General features: G+C 50.5%; 3 protein-coding genes across 3 annotated transcripts; all 3 read left to right on the top strand.

Annotated features, from left to right (window-relative positions):
- Nucleotides 1–11,955: 11,955 nt before the first annotated feature.
- Nucleotides 11,956–12,519, top strand: PtA15_14A380 (uncharacterized protein; the record flags this gene model as incomplete). The annotated part of the gene is made up of 1 exon (XM_053163090.1): nt 11,956–12,519. One exon carries the CDS (start codon nt 11,956–11,958, stop codon nt 12,517–12,519), a length of 564 nt encoding a protein of 187 aa, XP_053027051.1.
- A 3,952-nt stretch (nt 12,520–16,471) lies between these two features.
- PtA15_14A379 (uncharacterized protein) lies at nt 16,472–18,655 on the top strand (the record flags this gene model as incomplete). The annotated part of the gene is made up of 4 exons (XM_053163088.1): nt 16,472–16,859; nt 16,957–17,025; nt 17,141–17,764; nt 17,865–18,655. The coding sequence occupies 4 exons, from the start codon at nt 16,472–16,474 to the stop codon at nt 18,653–18,655; spliced, it is 1,872 nt and encodes a 623-aa protein (XP_053027050.1).
- Nucleotides 18,656–19,562: 907 nt separating this feature from the next.
- Nucleotides 19,563–21,973, top strand: PtA15_14A378 (uncharacterized protein; the record flags this gene model as incomplete). The annotated part of the gene is made up of 7 exons (XM_053163087.1): nt 19,563–19,733; nt 19,812–19,939; nt 20,000–20,437; nt 20,503–20,779; nt 20,842–21,000; nt 21,067–21,587; nt 21,661–21,973. The coding sequence occupies 7 exons, from the start codon at nt 19,563–19,565 to the stop codon at nt 21,971–21,973; spliced, it is 2,007 nt and encodes a 668-aa protein (XP_053027049.1).
- Between the last annotated feature and the right edge of the window lie 534 nt (nt 21,974–22,507).

Here is a 22,507-nt window from a genome sequence, read left to right as displayed (position 1 = left end):
AGGAGATGTCGGCGCGCATGATCGAGGCAAAGGCGGCGCTGTGGAGCCGGTTGATGATCCGCTGGCCTGTGATGTGCACAAGGATGATTTGGAAACTTTTAGCGCCTGAGCCGACAAGGAACAGGCCGGTGAGAAGGGAGCTCAAGAAGGCGCTGAGCTGTTTGGGGCTGGTGAACATGTCGATGAACAGGCCCCACAGGAAGGACATTGACAGAATGACGATCAATTAGATGGCCAGGAGGCCGCCGGCGATTGACAGCATCTGTGAATCTGGCCTGGCCAGTGGGTTCAGTTGGCGGAGGTTCAAGAGTGAGACTGTTTTCAAAGGCTGGTCATTGCTTTTTTTGGGTGTTGCTGTTGTTGCTGTTACTGTTGCTTTTGTTGTTACTGCTGGTTTTTGGGGTTGGCTGCTGGGCAGAAAGGCGTGAGTTTTGAATGAGTGGGATGGCCGCGCCACATTCACATTGATGCAAAGGTAAAGCTGTTGAGTCGTAGTTAGTGCCACACAGTTCAGATATACATCAGGGGTGTGGTGGTGGCATTAGCCCGGTTCACATTGGGCTTTGACCAGCAAGATTTTAATTAGAATCATGCGTGTTTAATGTCAGCTCTTGCTGAAAGTCAGACTCACACGGCCATTTTTAAGCTTTTTAAGCTTACTTTTTTATTGATCAGCAACACCAATTTTAGTTGGGGGCATAAAATGCCCCAACATGAACCGGGCTATTGTTGTCAAGAAGCATGCAGGGCGGAGTTGAGGCGAGATTGCTGGTGGAACGTGTATAAAAAGCGGTGCCCTTGTGTGTTTGGATAATCCCCAGGGCGTCCTCTGCCGCTGTACTTCCGGCGTGTGGTTTGTCCTCAACCCCCTCTGCTGTTGCACTTGCACAGTTTGAGGGGCTCTACTTGGTGGCCCACCTTTGCATAATGCCTTCAATGTGGCGCTCTGTGGGCCATCCACCCACTATTTTAACCCCTGCTAGACAGGGATGGATAGTGGGTCCAGTTTGTGATGTTTGGATTTTGTGTTTAGAAGGCTTGTTTTTGTAATTGGTTTTTTTGGAAGAGGGAACCCTTGCATTTTTTTTTTTTTTGTAATTTGGTTGATTTGTAGGATGAACTCTTGATCTTTGTTTCTGTGTTTATCTGTCTTTAATAAACTTGGATTCTGTCAGGGTACCTGGGAACAAAGTGCCATCTCTAGCATGGAGATTTATAAGATCCTGGGAAAATCCAGTGGATACCCTGGTTTCAGTCAGCCCCACCTCTTTGACTAGACCCCCCCCCCCCCCCCAGTTTTGGTGGTTCTTTAACCTCAAACAGAATGTTTGATCTCTTCCAGTACCAGAGTTTTTATTGAACTTAACACAAGTCACTCCTTGGGGGAGCGTAGAGACTTGCCTCTAATGTGGCATGTCTGGCTGTCAGACTTATACTACTTATGGCAGTGTCCGTACTGTTATAGCTGTTGACTATCAAAGAGAAAGGATCAATTCTTAGTATTAATTTCCTGATGAGCTACTTGGAGTAACTTGACAAGGCTGATGCGGCTTCCAGCAGTCTTAAGAATGGGGCAATCCAGCAACAATGTACTAAGATCTTGGTGGGAATGATGTAACATAAAATGAATAAATAACACACCTAGGTCAAAAAGTATTTCTAATGGTCATAAAGTAGGCGTGAAAGTTTGTAGAGGAGAGGCGTGATAATTATAAAGGAAGGGTACATCAAGGCTAGCAGGTTATGGTACTTAGAAGCAGAGGCAGATGACCTGAGGAATTTCCAAAGCTAGGGTTGATGAATGCTCAGGAGACTGAGTGAAAAGACTTGAGGATATAACTTTGTTAGACTGGAATCAAAATGTACTGGGGAAAAGAGGGAGGCTATCCCATCCTTGCTGACTCCCTTTGATATTCTTTGGCCTGTTTCTTTACTTGTGGTTGGGGTATATCTTTCTATAATACCTTTATCTTTATCTTACATGAGTGTTACATGTTTACTTCTCTTCTACTTTGCACCTTACCCTTTAATTCATAGTGTTTTTGTCTTATGCAATTTGTATCTCTTACGCCTGCGCCTGCGCTACTTGATTCATAATGTAATTGTCTTATGCAATTTACCATTTGGAGCCAATATAATCCGCACAATATATGAGTTTTTTTGCATGACATCCTATGTGACATCTGATCAGGTCCACCAAAACTTGATCAGATGTCACAAGTTTCCAGATTATATTGTGCAATTATATTGGCTCCAAACGGGGCCTAAGAGCATCAGCATTGGTGGCTAAGTTAGTACGGACTAACTAGCTTGGATTATGCTTGGAATAAGCTAATCCAATTGGCCAACTGCATGCGTGGGGATTAGCGGGTCCAAGGCTGTTGGAGGTTATGTGTTGAGGTGCCAGTATGATATGTGTTTGGCACCTAAACACATAGAGCTCATGCTTGTGAGCATGTTGAATATGTATTTTGAGATTAATCCAAGGATGAGTGGGGTCTACATGTAGACCCCACTAGCTCCAAACGGACGTCCGGGTCGAGTTGATCCCAAGTTGATCCGAGCCAATGCGGATGCAAGGGTGGACTAAGTTCCCTAATCTGGGCTAACTTAGTGCCAAATGTGGATGCTCTAAGGATTCTTTGCCCGCGCCTGCGTTGGAAGCGGGGAGGATGTACGGGCTGTATACACAAGAACAAGTGAATGAGCACTTGTTAAGGTCTGTTCTGTGGAGAGGAAGATGGGGTCTGGGTTCTGGGGTTCTGGGGGTTCTGGATCCAAAATGGTAGATTGCAGGATGAGGAAGAGGCTTGGATCTCCAGCCTCTCAAACCTTGAGTATGGTCCGTGACATGTACGTGTAGTCTATGTACATGTGAGTCTGCGCTGCAGAGCCCGCGCTACGGCTCATAACATTATCCCCCCTTTAATGCCCAAGCCGCCCCCTTTTCTGGTTGGTCAATGAGAAAAAAAGTCCTCCTCTTTTGGCTCTGCATTCTGTCCCCGGGCAGCATTAAAAAACCCAGTGGGAGAAAGCTTGCCCTCTCACTTTCTTCTCCGCGTCCTCCAATGCCTGGCCGCCGCCTCCGGAAATTTCAAGTTAAACTCAGCCAATAGGTCTCCGCTGTTCTTCAAGTTCGCCTCCGGCTCCCAAGAATTTTCCACCGGTCCAAATCCGCGCCAGCTGACAAGGTATTGAGTCTTCCGCCCTCTCCGCCGGCTGTCCAGTATTCCGTCAACCTCCCACTCATCTCCGCTGTTGACTGTTACTGGCTCCAGGGTCCGCCGCTGTCGGTGGGCAATCTCGTCGGGCTTGTGTTTGCGGAGTACTGACACGTGAAAAACTGGGTGGACTCCCTGCATGGAAAGCGGAAGGGTCAGTTTGTAAGCGGAGGGTGAAATTCTGCTAGCTATTGGGAATGGTCCAAGCCAGCGGTGTTCCAATTTGGGGCTGGGGCGTGTTGTTGAGATATTGCGCCCATCTAGCCAAACCTTGTCTCCACTGTTCCATTCCGGTGTTTTCCGCACTCCGCGGTCAAACTGGCTTTTCATGGCCTCCTGCGCCGCTTCTAGACAGTGCTTCAGTTCTTCCTGTACCTCCGCAAGCTGGCGGAGTCGCTCTGCCACCGCCGGTACACACTGTCCCGCCGATGGAATTCCGCTGTAAAATGGGTTGAAACCGTAATTTGCCTTGAATGGTGACACCCCTGTTGACGTGTGATCGTTGTTGTTGTAAGCAAATTCCGCCGTTGCCAGGAGCGGAGCCCAATTGTCCTGTTGATAGCTCACAAAATGGCGGAGATATTGCTCCACCGCTTTGTTTGCGATTTCCAACTGTCAGTCTGTCCTTGGATGGTAAGCCGTAGATGGTTGGAGGCGGATGCCAAGTCTGTTGTCCAATTCCCGGGTGATTTGGGATACAAAAATGCTCCCTCGGTCGGAAACAATAGTCTTTGGAGTGCCGTGGAGTTTCCAAACGTGCTCCGCCATCAGGTCCGCTAACTGCTCCGCATTCATGGACTTCCTGCAGGGGATAAAGTGTGCCATCTTTGTCAGACGGTCAACAACAGTCAGTATGCTGTTGTGGGAGCGGGATTCAGGTAGGTCTGTGATGAGGTCATAGCTGATGTCTGTCCACGGCCCCGCCGGAATTGGCAGCGGCTCCAGTGTCCCAAATGGCTGTTGCGTCAAGGCTTTAACTCTTTGACAAGAATCACATCCATCCACGTATTGGTTGACGAACTTCTTCTGGCCGTTCCATACAAAACTCCGTCGGACCAGGGCAAGGGTGCGGGATCGGCGTGGGTGGCCCGCCGCTTTGGTTTTGTGTCGGCTCTTCAGGATCTCGGTCCGCAGTGCTGGGTCTGCCGGTACCCCTATCTGCCCTTTGTTGTACAAGATGCCATCAGTCTCTGTGTATCTGTTCCGGTTACCTGTGGGGGTTTTCAAGGATTCTATCCATCCGGTCAGTTGGGCATTGAGTGGGGTCAATTCTCTGATTCTTGCAATGATCTCCGCATCAGCCATTGCCAGTTCATTTTCCGCTTCATGCTCCGCGTCTATCCCCAGTACGTCTACCTCAAACCAGTGCTCCGCCTCCGCCAAGTCAATTGATTTGTCTTCGAACCAGGATTCAAACTCCGATATCTCCGCAAAAGTCCGCTCCGTGATTTTATTGGGCTTCAGCAGCTGTCCAAAGGTCAGTTTTTCACCAGGGGCGGGGGCTAGGTCCGGTCTTCTTGATAGGGCATCGGGCTTGGTGACTTGGCGGCCCGGGCGGAAGATGATTTCAAAATCAAAGCAACCCATGGTCTCCGCCCACCGCGCCTGTCTCCGAGTGAGCTCCTTGGTGGTCATGAAGCTTTCTAGGTTCCGGTGGTCCGTGTAAACAATGGCGGTCAGGCGGTGCGGGTTTCCTTCCAGGTACTGCCGCCACTCTTTGAAAGCGGCAACAATGGCCAATAGTTCCTTGTCAAAGATCTCGTAGTTCTTCTCCGCCTGCACCAATGATTGGGATAAGTAAGCGACGGGGTGGAGCTCTTTGTCTTTGTTGCAGACTTGAGACAAGACTGCTCCAAGCGCGAAGTCGGAGCAGTCACATTCCAGGATAAACGGCTTGTACGGGTCCGCAATCTTAAGTATTGGAGCAGAGGTGAAGGTGGTCTTTAGGCATTTGAAAGCGGAGTTACATTTTTCATCCCAGACAAAGGGGGTTTTTGCTTTGTTCAAGTCGTGTAGAGGTCTGGTCTTCCCCAAGAAGTGGTCAATGAACCAGCGGTAAAAGTTGGAGAATCCAATGAACCGCTGAAGTTCCGTAACGTTCCGCGGTGCAGGCCACTCCGTCACCGCCTTCACTTTTGCGGGGTCAATTCTAATCCGGTTACACGCAATTAAGAGTCCAAGATATTCCACCTCCGGTTTTGAAAATTCACATTTCTCCGGTTTCAGCCATAATTGATGCTTGCTCAGGGTCTCCAGGATTCCGTTGACCGCCGCCGTGTGATTGGAGCCTTTCTGTGTGTATACCATAATGTCATCCAGGTATGCGGCGGTATCCTTTCCAATTCGTCCAAGGAGAATGTCCTGCATGAAGTATTGAAAGTATCCCGGTGCTCCTGTGGGTCCAAACAGCATGGTCAGCGGAGCAAATTGCCCCGCCTTGCAGATGAAAGCTAGCTTATCCTCATCTCCCTCCGCCACTCGGAGGTTTCCGTAGGCGTTGCGGAGGTCCAGCTTTGTGAAGGTGTTGGCGTCTAGCAGGCTGTCAACTAGGTCCATGGTCAGCAGAAGGGGGTAGCGGTTCTTCACTGTCAGTGCGTTGAGTTTTTGGTAGTCAAAACAGGGGCAAAGGTTTCCTTCCTTCTTTCCGGTGAATAGAACTGGGGCCGCCCATGGTGACGTGGTCCACCGGATTGTTCCGCTGGCCAGTCCTTCCGCAATCAGTGTGTCGAGTGCCTGGTTCTCCGCCGGTGAAAGCGGAATGATCCGGCTTGCTTGCGGTGTGGCTCCTGGGACTAGGTCAACACAGAAGTCATACTTTCTTTGTGGCGGTAGGCTCTTAGCGCTGGATTTCCGGAACATGTCAATGAATTGATGGTAGCACTGCGGGACAAGTTCCTCAACGGTCCGTGTTGCAATAGCGGCCTTTCCCGCCGCTGCTAGCCGGGCGGAGGTCGACCACGATGTCTTGGCGGCGCTAATCTCTGCAGTGTACAGTTCTAGGAGAGAAAGGGGCTTGCCAGCTGCTTTGGAAAATGATTGTGGAGAAACTTTATTGGACTCACATTGCGGGGGCGGTAAAATACACACCCCCTTGTCACAAATCCTAGCTTTCCCCATCATGGGCCCTTGGCCCTCTGTTGAGGATGTTTGCGGAGTGGACAATACCGCCAAAGCGGCAGCAAAATTGTCGGCAGGGTTGGCGGGGTTCTATTCCAGCTGTGTGGGGGCGGGATTCCAGTCGGGGTGCGGAGTACTATCTACATGGACAAAAAGCTTGCCAGCCGTTTCAGGGAGTATGGAAGAGGGTAGTCTATCGAACTCACATTGCGGGGGCGGTAAAACACACACCCCCTTGTCACGAATCCTAGCTTTCCCCATCATGGGCCCTTGGCCCTCTGTTGAGGATGTTTTTGGAGTGGACGAAGCTGCAGAGGCAGCTGCAATGTCGGAGTGGTCAGAGCGGAGTGTGCGGGTGGTCCAGTCAATTTGGTGTCCGTGTTTGCGGATCCATGGCATCCCAAGGATGCCTTTGTACGTGTCTTTCACTTGGGTGATGATGAATTTTGAAGGGCGGGGTTCTTCATTCAGGGTCAGGTCGATCTCATATGCCGCTCGGGATGTGGATCCATTGAATCCCAACACCGTCCGCCTTGAGGCGGTGGTGTTGCGGAGTAATCCCGCTGCGGCGGCATAGGACTTGCTCAACACATCATGGGTCGCTCTGGAATCAATCAAAAAGGAGGCAGGGGGTAAGGGGTTCTGGGGTGTGGCTCTGGGAGTTGTGATGGTGCGAGAGATGAAACATCTGGGGTCAATTTCATTTCTGGTTAAAGTTTGACTAGCACCAATACTACAAGACAACTCCGCTGCGCTCAGGAAAGGCACAACCTTCATTCCTGAGCGCCTCCATTTTTTGACGAGTCGGCCCGGCCTTTTCCGCCTTTATCTGCTGGTCCGCCTCCGCCTATTGCCGCCATCCCTTCCACTAATTGTTGGATCTGATCCTCCATTGCCGCAATCCTGGTGTTTCCGCGGCCTTTTCCCTTCTTGGTTGGACAGTCGCGGGAGATGTGGCCCTGCGCTCCGCATCGGAAACAGAGTCCTTCCCGCATCATCCGGGCCTTCTTGGAGTCGGATAGTCGTCCGTTTAACGCCAATAGGTCCATGGCGTCGGGGTCGATCTTCTGTTTAGCCGGTGCTGTTCTGGCCTCCGCTCCGCTCATCGCCGTGTCAAGCTCCAGGGCCAAGGTAGCAACCTTGTTAATGGTTGTGAATGCGGTGCGGGAAACAATGAGCGCCATCTGGATGTCCCGCTTCAGACCTTGGCAGTACTGGCTGAGGAGGGTGGGGATTTCCCATCCTGCTGCGGAGGCGTGCTGGACAAAGGTGTGGGTGTAGTCCGCCACAGAACTGGTCTGCTTCAGCGCTTGGAGGGCTTGTTCCGCCTTTGCCTTCTTTTCTGGGTCAAAAAACATGCCCCGTAAGGCCGCTGTGAACTCCGCGTAGGTAAGGGTGGGTGGTTCCACTGTTGCCTGGTCAAGGAACGGGGCTGCCCACATGCCTGCGGGTCCGGTCATGTACGAGGACACAAAAAGGATTCGTGTCGTGTTGGTCGGGAACAAGTGCTTGTTCACAGTCATATAGATGCCAACCTGGCGGGCAAACGTCTCCGCCACCGCTCCGCGATCTCCATTGAACTTGTTGGGTTGAGCAATCTTGGGGGTCTTGGTTGCGGTTGGGGGAGGGGGTGGATTTGGAGTGCGGAGTGCGTCCTCCAACTTGGCCTTGGCCTGGCGGCGTTTTTCCTCCTCGTTGTTGGCCTTCTTAGTAATGTCCGCCAGTTGTTGTTGGAGTTTGGCGGCTTCGGAGGCATCCATCGTATTGCTGTGTGATGTTGGAGCGGGATATTCAAGGTTTCTAGGAGTGGATTGCGGGATATTCAAGGTTTTGGAGTCGGGATGTTCAAGGTTTCGGAGTCAGAGCGATCTGGTTCTGGTTGGTCTGTTGGGTTCTTGGTCTTCGTCTCCGTTAAGTAGATCCTACAATATGTTAAGGTCTGTTCTGTGGAGAGGAAGATGGGGTCTGGGTTCTGGGGTTCTGGGGGTTCTGGATCCAAAATGGTAGATTGCAGGATGAGGAAGAGGCTTGGATCTCCAGCCTCTTGAACCTTGAGTATGGTCTGTGACATGTACGTGTAGTCTATGTACATGTGAGTCTGCGCTGCGGAGCCCGCGCTACGGCTCATAACAGCACTTTCCTTTCTTCCAAACTAGCCCGCTAGGAGCGGCAATCAATGGTGACAGATAACTACGGCTGATAAATGACCTTTCCTTCCTCCATGGGAGGAATGGAATCCTGTTGGTAAACTCTTTTGTAGACTCAGACAAATTCCAAACCACATGGGACGACTTCAATGTTGTCGCGAGATTCTCGAAAAAGAAAAAGAACCCATCCTGTTGGCCACTTTTGATTGGGAAAAGGTCCATTTGCCCAACAAGACCGGATCAGTGGTGATACCTAATGGTTTGGGATTTTGAAGACAAGATCATGCTAGATACAAGGATTGGATTTGGAGGCGTAGCCGGTTGCAGGCTGTTTGGGCGACCGGCAGACACATGGAAACGAGAGATGATGGCAGACACAAAAGTCCTCACCATATTTAGGTGGGTGGACAAAAATTTATTTTTGAAAATAGCAGGTTCAAGCCTGCTCATGACAGACGTGGTGAAAAGGCACCTGTGTCAATCCAATTCTTCCGCTTTAAACCAAAGATAAATTCGCCATTATCTTTGGTTTGGAACCAATGGGAGGGCGGAGCTGGATGAAGCTGATTGGAGCTGGCCTGGGTAATAAATTCCCCCAAACAGCCTTATGCAGAAAATGTTTCATAGCCTAGTGGTTTGCAGCTCTGCTGCAAACCAGGTAATAGGCAGGTTGCTGGTTTGATCCCCCCTGTCCCCATCCCCCATTTGGAGGATAGGGGGCAGGTTTTAGGGGTTAGGGGTTAGGGATTAGGGGTTAGGGGTTAGGGGTTAGGGATTAGGGATTAGGGGTTAGGGGTTAGGGGTTAGGGGTTAGGGATTAGGGGTTAGGGATTAGGGGTTAGGGATTAGGGGTTAGGGGTTAGGGGTTAGGGGTTAGGGGTTAGGGGTTAGGGGTTAGGGGTTAGGGGTTAGGGGTTAGGGGTTAGGGGTTAGGGGTTAGGGGTTAGGGGTTAGGGGTTAGGGGTTAGGGGTTAGGGGTTAGGGGTTAGGGGTTAGGGGTTTGGGATTAGGGATTAGGGGGGATATGAAAAAAAAACTTGGGCAATACTGGTCAGAAGCGTGTGGTAACCTTGTTCTCTGTGGTTCTGACACAGCTCCTCCCAGCTCCATCCAGCTCCGCCCTCCCATTGGTTCCAAACCAAAGATAACGGCGAATTTATCTTTGGTTTAAAGCCGATGGATCAAATAGCCATGTCTCTGAAAAGGTCCAACAAACTTGGAGTGAAGACAAATCAAGAAAAATATGTGCTGTTTGCGGAAGAACAAAAGTTTGTGGACTTTGTGTGGAACAGAACCAACAAAACTGTCCAACTCCCGGAGGAAAAATGTGAGCCTGAGTCTCCATAGTGACAGCAGGACACAAGAAAGAAGAGGGGAATATTTGGCTTTCTTTGGATAAAGAAAATACAAATATAAGAGAGAGAGAGAAAGAGAGAAAGAGACTGAGCAGATTCAAGATTAAGCAGATTTTCAAGGTTATTCTGGTGGGAATGTACGTCCACTGGCAATGCTACCTCTTCAGAAGAGTGCTGCCAAGCTGTGCTAGAGAGTGCAACAGCCTCCTCTCACCAAAGAAACGTGGAGGGCTTCTGGATTAGACAAGTTTACTCCAGCCACAATTTTTTAGCTTCCTTCTGGATAGTCAAGGTTCTTTAAAGGGAAACTTATGTGGTTTGTTTCTTGCAAAAACCACAGAAAAAGAATGATGTTAAGCAGGGGCAGCCCTGTGATCAAGGATAAGGCAAAGGCCAGCAAAGAAGAGCAGATCAAACAGACACAGAGTTGTACCTCTGAGATAAACAAGGTTCAGTGGAAGAGGATACTTATTGTCAATATCCTAGGCGCTGTGAGTAAGAAGGATGGTTAGCTGGTGTAGAATGTCTGCTGACCGCCTCCTTCAAGAATATTGATGTCCGGGCTGTGTGATTGTCGGTAACTTGGCTCCGCACTGCTACTTTCCGCTAGCCTTCAGCGCTCCTCTACCAAGCCTGATCTATAGCGTAATAATCCGCAAGTGAATAAAGCTCCGCACTTTGTAAGCGCAAGAATCCGCAGTAACTCTCCAATAAGAATAAGATCACAGATAATCTCCCAATAACTCTTGTATGTCCGTAGTTGTAAGTACAATGATGAGTGAAATCCGTAATAATTGATAGGATAAAGATAATAGGATGAGGAAAAGAGAGGAGAAAACCCTGAGCCACCCCCGTCCTTCCCTCCACGCATGTCACCGTTCCCACCCAATCCCGCACACCTGACACTTTCCCGCACTAGTCCTCCAGCTCCGCCCGCTATCCTGCTCGTCACTCTCCCAGACTCCGCTCCTCTCCGACGCTTGTCCTCCCACCGTCCTCTGTCTAGCCCCCGTCAGCCGTTCTCTCGCCACCGCCTTCACCCCGGTTCCACCCGCTGGTGGAACCCGCTCTGGCTGTCATGGCTCACCCGCTGACGCGCCGCTGCTACCAGTCCACATGTGTAGTCCCGCCGCAGTCCAGCCCTGTCTTTTCCGCTCCAATCCAAAATCCGTGATCCGTGCATTCCAATCCACGCGTGACTTTCCGTAAGCTTTCCTAGCGTGCTTTCCTGACCTCATCCTCAGTGCTTATGTCACCGGAATGCACTCTGCCTGAGCGGCTTTGTGCATTCCCCGCCCGCGCTATCCCCGCGTGGACATTCTACCACACTAGCCTATATAAATCACCACAGCGCCTGTGACGGTAGGTATACTGGGAGCGTGGTAATCTCTTTGGTGGTGATCCTAGGGTTATCTGGGGTGTGGTTCTGGTGTGCTGAAGTCTGTAGATCCTCCTCAGGCAAGGGGGATCCTGACTACAACAATTTTCACAGTTTGCTTATGTAATTTACATATGTACATGTGGTTTGGCGCGCCTGGTAGCGCTGACACGTCACAACTGCGCATGCGCGCTACAACTTAGTAACTCAGGGAAGGAGTATAGTTACAAAGAATTGGTAAGTTGTAACTAAGGTTAAAATTGCATGAGGAAACAGAATATGAAGTCAAAACAAGGTTATCTCTTAAGATGAAAAAGATATAAAGTAATTTATATGTAACAAAGGTAGAACAGGCAGCTTTTAGGTCAGCTGTGATGACTCTAAGGCTGACACTGCTGGTGTAGCTCATTCCTGTGTGTGCACAGCTTTTGATGTGCAGCTGCTCAGGTAAGCAACACCTGAGTTCATTGACCTTCTTGAACCTTCTTTTCCTTTGACACATACTCAATGGCTGGTACCTACCGGTTATTGAGCGGAAAATACTTCACGCAACGAGTAGCTTATTTAGTGCAATCACCTTGTTACAGGGGCTGGGGGACACCACGCACCAAAGGCGCCTCGCGAAGCAAGCCTCAGGGGCCCTTTGCACCAGCCCAGGCTACACCAGGGCTCGCATATGCTAGAAATAAAGTCATTTTGAGAATGAGTGGCCTCTTTGAGTGTGGCAGGGCTGGAGGATGGTTCAGCTGCCCCCTCGTGTCGTGATTCTCACAAACGCTTTTGGTCGGAATTTCGGTGGTTTGTCCGTCCGTCTCTGCTTCAGGCCCAATTGCATGGTTATTGAGGAGCAATCGGCCGAGCTCCTGCTCCCAGAATCCTCCTCCTTTGTCCGTTCAGCTACTGAGATCAAGGCTCTCAGCCAATCCGGCTACTCCGGTTGGCCAAAGGCCCTCCAAGCTGACTGGTCGAATAAAGAGGAGGGCGACTTGACTAACTCGGGTGTCAAGAGTCTGCGGGAGATAGCTTTCTGGACAGCCAGGTTGGTTTTGCGGAGTGCCTTGATCTCGTTAGACTCCTCTTCGTTACATCCCCCCGGCACTCGGTTGATCAAAAACATCCCATCCTCGCCCCCAATCCAACTGCTGCCCACCTTTGAAAGACTCACGGAATCATGGATGGTGTGGGTCGACGACATCTGCCGTTTGATTTGCGACTTGCGCGAAAGGTGGGTAGGCGAGGTGGGGCTGCAAGGGGTTCCCCAAAGAGAGTCCGCGCTCAGAAGGCTGGGCAAATTGAGATGAGCCAAAGACTTTTCTGATTCTTCCATCACGGCAGCCGGAGCTTGTTGTGGCTTCTGGGAAGAGAAAAGAGCCCAAGTGGCTTCAGACTCCCTAGTGCGGGTTGGGAGAGGTTGAGTCCCCGACCCACTTTGTTGACTCTCATTTGAAATCCCTCTCGCGTTGAGCCTCCCGGGAGGGAGCCTGGGAGGACTCCCTAGCGAGAGGCTCCCAAGGGGGAAGAGGTCTGCGTGTTGGAACCTCCCGGAGCAGACAAATCACCTTAGGGTGTGAGGTCAAAGGCGCTAGCCCACCCCGCTTGTGGGCGTGGGTGTTCTATCCCCCTTTGAGCTAAGGTATATACTATGTAAGGTGGGCGGGTGGTCGCGAAATAAGGGGATTTCCATGATACACAAGAAGGGCGAAGGAAGTGGAAAGAGGGGACTCCTGGGAGGCGCTGGGGGGAACAGGACCTGAACGGGACCTAGCTGTTGGGAATGGTCATGTCAGACCTCCGTCTCCCTGTACGCGGTACAGATCTATCTGGGACATGTGGTCCGTGTTGGAGACCGGGGGTGCCAAGATGACAAACTTAATCAATCTTAGTTTAGTCATGTTTATGCATGTAGACAATCCTGTAGATACATGCATACGCCACTTGTACCCAGTCTAACTCAGCGCGCCCGGTACCAGCCACTCTCTTTCCTCACCGAGAGTGGACCCAATACCAAGCGTGCCTGAGCTGATCAGCGACGCACTTCTTACCGTCAGATTTGCATTCACCCTTGCGGGTGTCTTATAGTCTGTACAGACCCCAAACACACGTGTCTCAGGTTTCTGCATACAGGTCGTGACTGGGGGGTCCCCATGGACGGCACCCACCTCCCTCTTTGCTCCTGGTAACCAAACATTCCAAACTTGGCACAGTCCCTCGCCTGCCGGGGGGCAGGGGCTTGAAGTCCCTCGCACAAAGTGTGACCTCCCTCTCTGTGAGACAGAGTGAGAGACCCTGCGGGGCTGCCCCTTTGGGGCTCTCACAGTTCTTTTTTAAGCTCGAGCTGAGTGGCTCACTGAGCAAAAAACTGTGCCAGAATGAACAATGCTGTGTGGCGCTGGGGATCGATCAGCTGGGCCAGTGAGCCCTGCGCCATGAGGCTATGTATTTATTTATGTACATACCCCACTAAAACTCACTGAGCACCAAGGACACAGGTGACACAGGATCAGAGCTTCTTTGGAGCTGCAACCAAAGCTTTCAAATGTCACTTGTCTACAAGGGAATATTCTTTTTTCCTGGTGATATACTATAGAGCAAGATAGTGGTTCTGAATCAAGAATCTATTTTCCCCCGGGGGTTTGATCCCCCTACACTGCCTACTATATGTAGAATCTATTTTTCCCCGGGGGTTTGATCCCCCTACAACGCCTACTATGTGTATGTACATGACTTTGTTGTGTAATAAAACCCCTACATATACCAATGGTTGAATAGCTGGGTATACAAAGAAAAAAGGTGACCTCAGCCAATAGACATGGAAGAAGATCTCAAGGTTTGGTTTTCAACGCTTAGAAACTTTGAACCAACACGCTTGATTGCATTGCAAGAGCCAACGGAGGTGGGCTGGGTAGGAGACGCCTCAACCGGGTTTGGTATAGGACTCTCCATTGGGAAACAATGTGCGCTGTTTTTCCTCAAGTCGCGCAAGGAGTTAGAGAAAGGGATCTCCCTATAGCTCAATATTGAAGAAGAAAGGATATCATGGCTTGAGACCATTGCAGTGAGACTAGGGCTGCTGATGCTAATTAAACTCAGCGCAAGACGTGGTAAGAACTTTATTGTATGGACGGATAACACAACCACAGAGACAGTGATAAACAAACAGAAATCAAAAGACAAGTTCATAAACAAAGAGTGGAAAATCATCCAAAATATCCTTATAGAGTGGCAGGTAAATCTGGTAGCCAAAAGGGTTATTTCAAAAGCAAACTGGGCTGACGCGCTTTCATGAGGATCACAGAGGAACTATTACAGACACAACCAAATAGATATAGAAATACCTGATGACTTTAAACTTGATAGAGCACGTAGTAGCGTAATGAAAAATTTACAGACTCCACCGAGGCGCAGGACATTTTGGGAGCACAGTAGCTAGAGTTGGGTGTGGATAGGCTAGCTCCAAGCAGGGCTCCAGTTCCCTGGAATTACGGGTTGGGCTTGGACCTTAGGGAGATTTCCCTGGACAGGCTAGATGGAGTGTGGTGACCTGAAAGGCACACACCCCCCTCTCCTCTCAAGGCCCAGCTAGCAGATTCAAAATTGCTTGCGGGAGCCAAAGAGAGAGAGAAGGGGGTTCCACCCCCCCACAACCCATACTTGAGCAGCTTGGAGAGAACACTGCTCTAGATGACTAATAGGAATTTATCTTATGTTAGTAGTTGAAAGAGTCAACCAAAGGAACGTGCCAGCACGCGCAACAAGAATGAATTCCTCTACGGGCTGCTAACATATAGCTGCAGATTGGATTACATGAGATATGGTGGATGTAAAGAAATGAGTGCTGAAATATCTGGTTCTCTCACGCAAGAATTCCTGATAAGTCAAAAGTCCCTCCGGCAAAGCCTCAGGCAAGAGAGGGACTTAGTTAAGTTCAGTGTTGACAGTAGATTGAGATATAAATAGTAATGAAACCCGTTTGAATTAGTGAGCTTTAATTGGCAGGTACCCGCAAATACCCGCACAGCCTCACTGCCAAGGTACTGCCAGTACCTGCTTGGCGGGTGCGGGTGTCTCATTTAGGCCAAAAAAGCCTGCGGGTTATACCCGGGTGCAAATCAACAATCTCTACTCCCCTTGCTAATTTTTGATGCAAGTCCCTTGATTTGGGAGGCCGGCCCTTTGGGCCCCACTTGCATAGGCATGAGGGACTTTTGTTAAGTTCATGACAACCTCTGCAACCAAAAGAAGGTATTTCTCCCTCCTCAATTGGGGCCAATACCCGCAGATACCTGCGCGGGTATCCGCCCAGGTGAGCGGGTAACTGCAGCTGGATGCTGATGTGGGAAACAGTGACAATATAAGTGAAGGACCCAAACACATGGGGTTATCCAGATGCAAAGTGGCCATCTCTAATTAGAGGTTGACTAGCTTTATTGATTCATGACTTGCACAATCCAAGATTGGTGCAATATAACACCTGCATTTATGATGCGTCAAAGCGGGGCCTTGAAAGAACCGTTGGTACATTATGCACTTAGATGGACTTTTTGTGGCTAGATTCAGCCCCGCCTCTCCACTTGCCTCAAGAAGTAAAAGAAAGTTTTTTTCCTCATCCACCCACCCAGTAGGAGTCCCGGCTACTGAGTGAAGGCACCACACTTCCTAATAAAGAGCACTGGGCCCCTCTCTCAGATCCACCCTTCTTTTCCTCTGTGTCCACACAACCCACGCGGAGAGTCAGAAGGAGCAGGGATGATGAATAAGGGAGGAGATTGATCCCCCCTTATCCCAAACTTGGATGACTTAGGGAGTTAAAGGAATAACTCTTGGGCCACCCTAGGCAATCAGAATCAGGTTGCATGATTATCATGAATAGATTTCTGAAAAAGTATAAAGCTTATTTAGTTTCTAGAGGGAAAATCAATATTGCCAAGAAGCTTATACCAACACTGGCCACAATTGTTGCAGTATGAAGGATACTTGTACTTTTTCCATGTGTCTCAAACCTGATCTGTGATTGTCTTTGTGTAGATTCTGTACTGTTTAGCAGGGGTGAGTGACACATGCTTGGGTCTGGATTCCGACAGCACCTTCCCCAGGGTTTCCCGAGTTTGATGAGCACAGTAGATAGGTTCTCATACATGTATCGCGTTTTGTGTTGCACTGGAGGGTAGCGGACCCTCTGTGCAAGTTTGTTTTAAGCATGCTCACCGGCGCTGGTTCAATCAGCAAGTTTGGCCTCCTTCGACAAAACACAAAATGTATATCTTCGACATCGCCCTGCGCCGGTGTTACGTGACCTACCTCGTTTTCATCTGGGGTCTAACAATAGTTTCCGTTGCGTACGAGTTGCCACCCGAGCTGGTGTCAGTCGAAGGCACTTGGGAGACCATCGACGAACCAATACTGCTTGATGGGGTTGCGTATTCCGCGGATGCTGGCGGAGCCTTCAATCCAGTCCTTTCACCGCAGCCCTCAACTTCAGACTTTTTCTCCTTGTACTCAAACCTAGAACCCACCACTTGGTCTCCAAATACACCGCATCATCATTACCCAACGAGCCCAGATGGAACGCGATTTAGACAGAACCATGAGGTCCTAATGCCAACCATTTCTACCTTGTTCCAAAATGAGCCTTCGAGTAGCTGTGGGTCAAGTTCATTTTTATTCCGCCCAGTACGCTCATTGAATAACGAGTAAAGAGGGAAGTAACTGTAAGTTTTTATAATATCTCATCTTCCCAGCCCGCGGGATGATGAACCAGGCTACCTATGAAATTCCAACCGCACCACCCGATATGGAGACAGCTGCAGGTGCGTCCGTTCGGCATTCAAGTCAATCTACCTGGATCAGCCTGGATCCATTCAGAGGATTCATCAGCTGAGTGAGAAGACGTTCACAAACTGATTGCTTGGATCCCATGTGCAGCCCCTTGGCCAACGGTGGACAATATAAATTTTGATGACATTGGGAACGACCCCAACGAGCCAAGTGAAATCTACATTTCCAGCAGGGCATTACAAACAGTATTTCTGAAAAATTGTCATCAGCACTTCAAGGTCCGATCACGGGAGATCCTGAAACATTTTCGCCAACCGCGCGAAGTCAAGCCACACGCCACGTTGCCGATTGTGATGGAGGAGTCGAGGGGGAAATCAAGCGAAAAGCGGCAAAGGCAATTACGAGTCATAGACCATTCAACAAGAAAATGCCTGACCAATCTGCAAATCGAATTGCATTACAAAATTTTAATAGCGTGGATTTATGATTTGCATGAGAGAATTTTACACCGTGCCAACCTACCCACATATGCATTCAGGTTGCAGCACGGCAAATTGATTGACTGGTTGGAAGTCCAGATTTTTACACCGCCCACCGGTCTTCCAGTCATGGGGACAATTGAGAGTCCAGCTTCCAAGCCTTTTCATTGGAAGGATCATAGTTTCGGTTCTATTCAGTCTCAATTAATAAACTACTTCGTCCAACCTTTAAGTTTGAGCGCAAATGCCATTACTTCGAGTCTAGTCAAAGAGTTTATGACTCTGCATCCAGGTGAGTTTTACTTTCCGCAAGTGGTCGGATGGATTGAAGCCTTTTAAGAGAGGGCTGAGTTAAACTGATTTTTAACTATCGATCAATCAACTCAAATCAGATGATTATTTAGCCTCAAAGTACTATCCGGAAACCTTGATTAAAAAATCTGAAAGTTCAGAGTTTCTGGCCATCAGATCTGTCTTAATTGGTCAAGCTGCAGTTGCAGACGACCAACTTGGCTATTACGACCCCAATGACAACCTTCTATTAGTAATCCAGGTTAGATTTGAAAACAAATACAAGCAAGCGGGTAAGAGAGGAGTAACGTTGAGGAGCGCTCATCCAAAGTTACCAATTGCAGCATACCACCCTGAATACAACTCAGACAAGCAAATCCTTCGAATTTTGTATAAAGACGGTGGAAAATTGATTCAAATGCCAGAGTTACCTGCGAGGTTCAAAAGTTTGGCAACAACAGTGGATTTCTTCCACAAAAAACTCATCCATATCTTGGGAATAAAAGCAATAGTACACATGAATGAAAGAAGAAAATCGTTGCTTGAATGGCTAATCAAAAGTATCCTCAATCCAAGCAAAGGTCTGACTGTCTTGGGACCTGTCGAAACTGACACAAAGAAAATGCTTGCCCCATGGGAGGAACCTGACAACCAACGCAAGAACTTATTTGGCGAAGTTCAACTAGCAATAATGGAGCACTTTTCTGAAGATCATCCAGAAAATGCCAAAACAGAGGAATCTGCAATATTCATTCTCTGTTCATACTATTTCAAACACTGTTGGGGTGATTTTCTTCATCTATATCAATTAATACTCCCATATACAGTCGGAATAGGCCAGAATAATTTGAAAAGGAAACTAGATCTATCAGGACAGAGCCTCAAGATCTAGGAGAGAAGGAACAGATAGAATTTTTGATTAGATTATTAGAAGGTTAGCAGAGCTTTGTTGATTTATGGCTTGCACCTGAAAGCTTCCTTAGAAGCAACAAAAAATACAGATTGTTTAGGACCCTATGTTGTGATTTTTAATCATTGGTAGCCATATATTTGGTAGTGGCTTGCCCTTCTCCTTCATAATCTCTATATATGTCAAGAACCGCACCACATGTTTCTCTCTCAACCCCCCCTCCCACCCCCAGCATTGTTGGTTCTAACCCAGACTTGATGTTTTGATACAGCAACATGTTCTCTGAAACCTTACAGCCCTGGTTGGTGTCCTGAGAAATACGACCAAAAGTTGAATGATAATTAGGGGGGTTCACGTTAGCCTGATTTCGGCTGCTTGTCACAGATGGTTTCAAATCTCATGCACACTTCCTGCATAAACTTAAAAAAAATGCTGCATAAGCATTCCCTTCAGCAAGGCCTTTAAAGGGGAGGTCTTGCTGAGAACTCTATTTATTTTCTAGAATATCCTTGCATAGACCTGCATGAGCAGCCATCAATTTTTAGCAAGGTTTTTTGACTGATTTTGAAATCAGGCTAACGTGAACCCCCCTATTGAGTCAGGGTCCTTGAAGTGAGGGCCTGTTGTGGCAGATTTGCCATGAAAACATGGAGCCTGCTTCGCAAACATCTGCTTGTGCAATCTGCATATTTGCCTGCAAAGAAGGCTTTCATCGCAGAGATATACACAGGATGGGATCCCAAATAACCACACAAGTATATTCATATCAGTGGGCCCCAGGGCGGAGCCGGACGCGTCAACCGGGCATATTTATTTGTGTATCTTGACGCATCCGGTGCGTTGTTTTCTTGTTGTCACGGACGCGATTGGCGGCGATAGTGGGGAGGTGATGAGTGTGATGTTTGTGTTCACTGCGACCGGATATCCAGGATATCGGATTGATGAAAGGGGGCGCGGTAGCCCCGAAAGGGGGCCACGCACGTCTCGACACTCGCCGCCGCGCACAACTTGTCTCTCTCCACCAACCCCTCCAGCTTTCCTCGACGAAATGGCAGTCCAAGTAAGCAAGCAGCCTGCTGACGAGGACCACCGGCCCGCTGACTGACGCTCTGTCCTCCGTGTTGTTTATGTTGGGCAGCTTACGCAAGATGCGATCAAGAGGATGTTCGAGGACCAAAACCTCGAGATCGAGAATCTGACGGTCCAAGTGATCAGCATCAAGTCCGTCGGAGCGGCCAACATGGCAGCTGCGCCCCAGCGATGGAGGTGAGCGGGATGCGAATATCAAGCTCTGGGTCGAGGAGGGAGTTGACGAGCTGTGCACAGGATCATCATTTCGGATGGGCAGATGTTCATCACGGCGATGCTCGCGACCCAGCTGAACCATTTTGTGCAAAACAACCAGATCAAGAAGCACTCGATCCTCCGCGTGCCGTCCTACACGGTGAACGTGATCGGCTCGCGCCACGTGGTCGTCCTGCTGGGGGTCGAGGTGGTCCAGTCGGACTACCCCGAGCGGATCGGCAATCCGGTCACCTGCGACGGCGAGGCCAACGCGGCCAAGGAGAACAGCGCCTCCAAGCCCGCCCCGGCGCCCGCCAGCCGCGCGCCGCCCAAAGCCGACCCCAAGCCCGAGGCCGACGTCAAGCCGAAACCATCGACCTACAAGCCCAACGCCCCCGCCTCCAAACCGACCAAGCCCGGCGGCGCCCGGCGCGCCGGAAGTCACATCCCGATCGCCGGACTCAGCCCCTTTGCCAACAAGTAAGCCCGACGACACCCCCCGCCAATAAAAAGGAAGAACACTGATGGTTGGAGGCTTTTCGTAGCTGGAAGATCAAGGCCCGAGTGTCGCAAAAATCGGAGATCAAGCGATGGTCGAATGCCCGTGGAGACGGGAAGCTGTTCTCGGTGACCTTCCTGGACGAGAGCGGACAGGTCAGGGCGACCGGCTTCAACGATGCCGTCGATAACCTGTACGATTCGCTCCAGGAAGGCAAGGTCTACCTCGTCTCTCGCGGCAAGATCAATATCGCTAAGAAGCAGTACAACAACACCGGCCACGATTACGAGATCGTTTTCGAAAACGCGACCGAGGTCGAAGAGGTAACTTTCTCTCTTTTTGTGTGGACGCTCTGAAGCTGATGATGGCTCTTGCCCGTTTGCAGTGCCAAGACAGCGCCGATACGCCGAAGATCGTGCTGCAAAAACTGACCAAGTTGGGGGACCTGAACGATGTCGAAAAGGACTCGATGGTCGATGTTGTAGCAGTGGTGAAAGAGGTGGGGGAGATTGCGGAGATAATTGGCAAAGTTAGCCAGAAGACGGTAGGCATGTTTGCTGCTCGTTGTTTGGGAAGGCCGAATGAGTGTCTGAGATGGGTGGGGTTGTAGATGATCAAGCGAGACATCACGTTGGTTGATCAGTCGGCGTATTCGGTGCGCATGACGCTGTGGGGGAAGACGGCGGAGACGTTTGAGGCGCCGACGGAGTCGATCGTGGCCTTCCAGGGGGTGAAGGTGGGCGACTTCGGGGGGCGGAACCTGAGCATGCTCTCGAGCTCGGCGATGCTGGTGAACCCGGACATCCCGGAGGCGTTTGAGCTGAAGGGATGGTACGACAACGAGGGCGTGAACGCGACGATCCAGAGCTTCAGCTCGACCGCCGGCGGGATCGGCCGCGAGATCACCGAGGACTCGCTCAAGACGATCGCCGAGATCAAGGAGGCCCCGCTCGGAATGGCCGAGCGCGGCGACTTCTTCAACTTCCGCGCGACGATCATGTACATCAAGAACGAGACGATCAGCTATCCCGCCTGTCCGACCGAGCGCTGCAACAAGAAGCTCCTGCGGGACGGGGACGACGAGTGGAGGTGCGAGAAGTGCGACAAGCTGTTCCCAGCCCCGGACCATCGGTAAGCAGCTGTGGAGTTCTGTTGATGTTCTTGATGAAAAGGCTTAGCGAGGCGTGTGTGAGCACACGAGCAGATACTTGATCCAGATGACGGCGCAAGACCACACGGGGACGATCTGGCTGTCGGGGTTCAACGAGGTCGGGCAGGTGGTCCTGCCGCTGACGGCCAACGAGCTGGTGGCGATCAAGGAGAGCGACGAGGCGCAGTACCAGCGGACCGTCGCCGAGGCGACCGCCAAGACCTACACGATGGTCTGCCGCGCCAAGGAGGAGACCTACAACGACGTCAGCCGCACCAAGTACTCCGTCATCCGCCTCGCCCCCGTCGACTGGGCCGCCGCCGGCCTCCAGCTCGTCGACTCCCTCCTCAAGGCTTATTCCGCCTGACTTCTCTCTCTCGCTCTGCTTTGGTGCGAGCCGCGCCTCCTCCCTTCCGGATTGGCGGTCACGCTAAGCCTGCGCCTTCCTTCTTGTTTGCTCGTGGCGGGAGCCTCCCCCAAACATACCGACATATGCACGCACAAACCCATGTATTTTTACTTCCAAAAATGAGCACGAAAGCCCCGTATCTGAGCGTCGTGCGTTTCTGTGCCGGTCTGCGTCTGTGCTGTTCTGTTGTGTGTGCGAAGACGGTGCAGGAAGTTGGCAGTGCAATGAACGTGTTTGTACAATCTGCCTGTTGGCTGGTGGCGAGGCCCATTGTGGCCTGTGGGTGGTTGGCCTGTGGGTGGGTGGGGCAGTGGCAGCCGAGATCTGCAGCCCCCTGCAGAATTAGATCTGCAGTCTGTATGTCCCCGCAAACATCCCGGCTGCAGATCTGGGTCTGCAGGGGGCTGCAGATTCGCGGCAAGTCCTCCAGCCAGCCGACTGCCCGCAAGCCCACCCGCAACGACCACCTCGCCCCTCAGGCTCAGCTCCGCG

The sequence above is a fragment of the Puccinia triticina genome, chromosome 14A (genome assembly GCF_026914185.1).
Source record: "Puccinia triticina chromosome 14A, complete sequence".
Lineage (NCBI taxonomy): Eukaryota > Fungi > Basidiomycota > Pucciniomycetes > Pucciniales > Pucciniaceae > Puccinia > Puccinia triticina.
The sequence above is the reverse complement of the archived record's forward strand: the minus strand, read 5'-3'. Positions and strand labels throughout refer to the sequence as shown.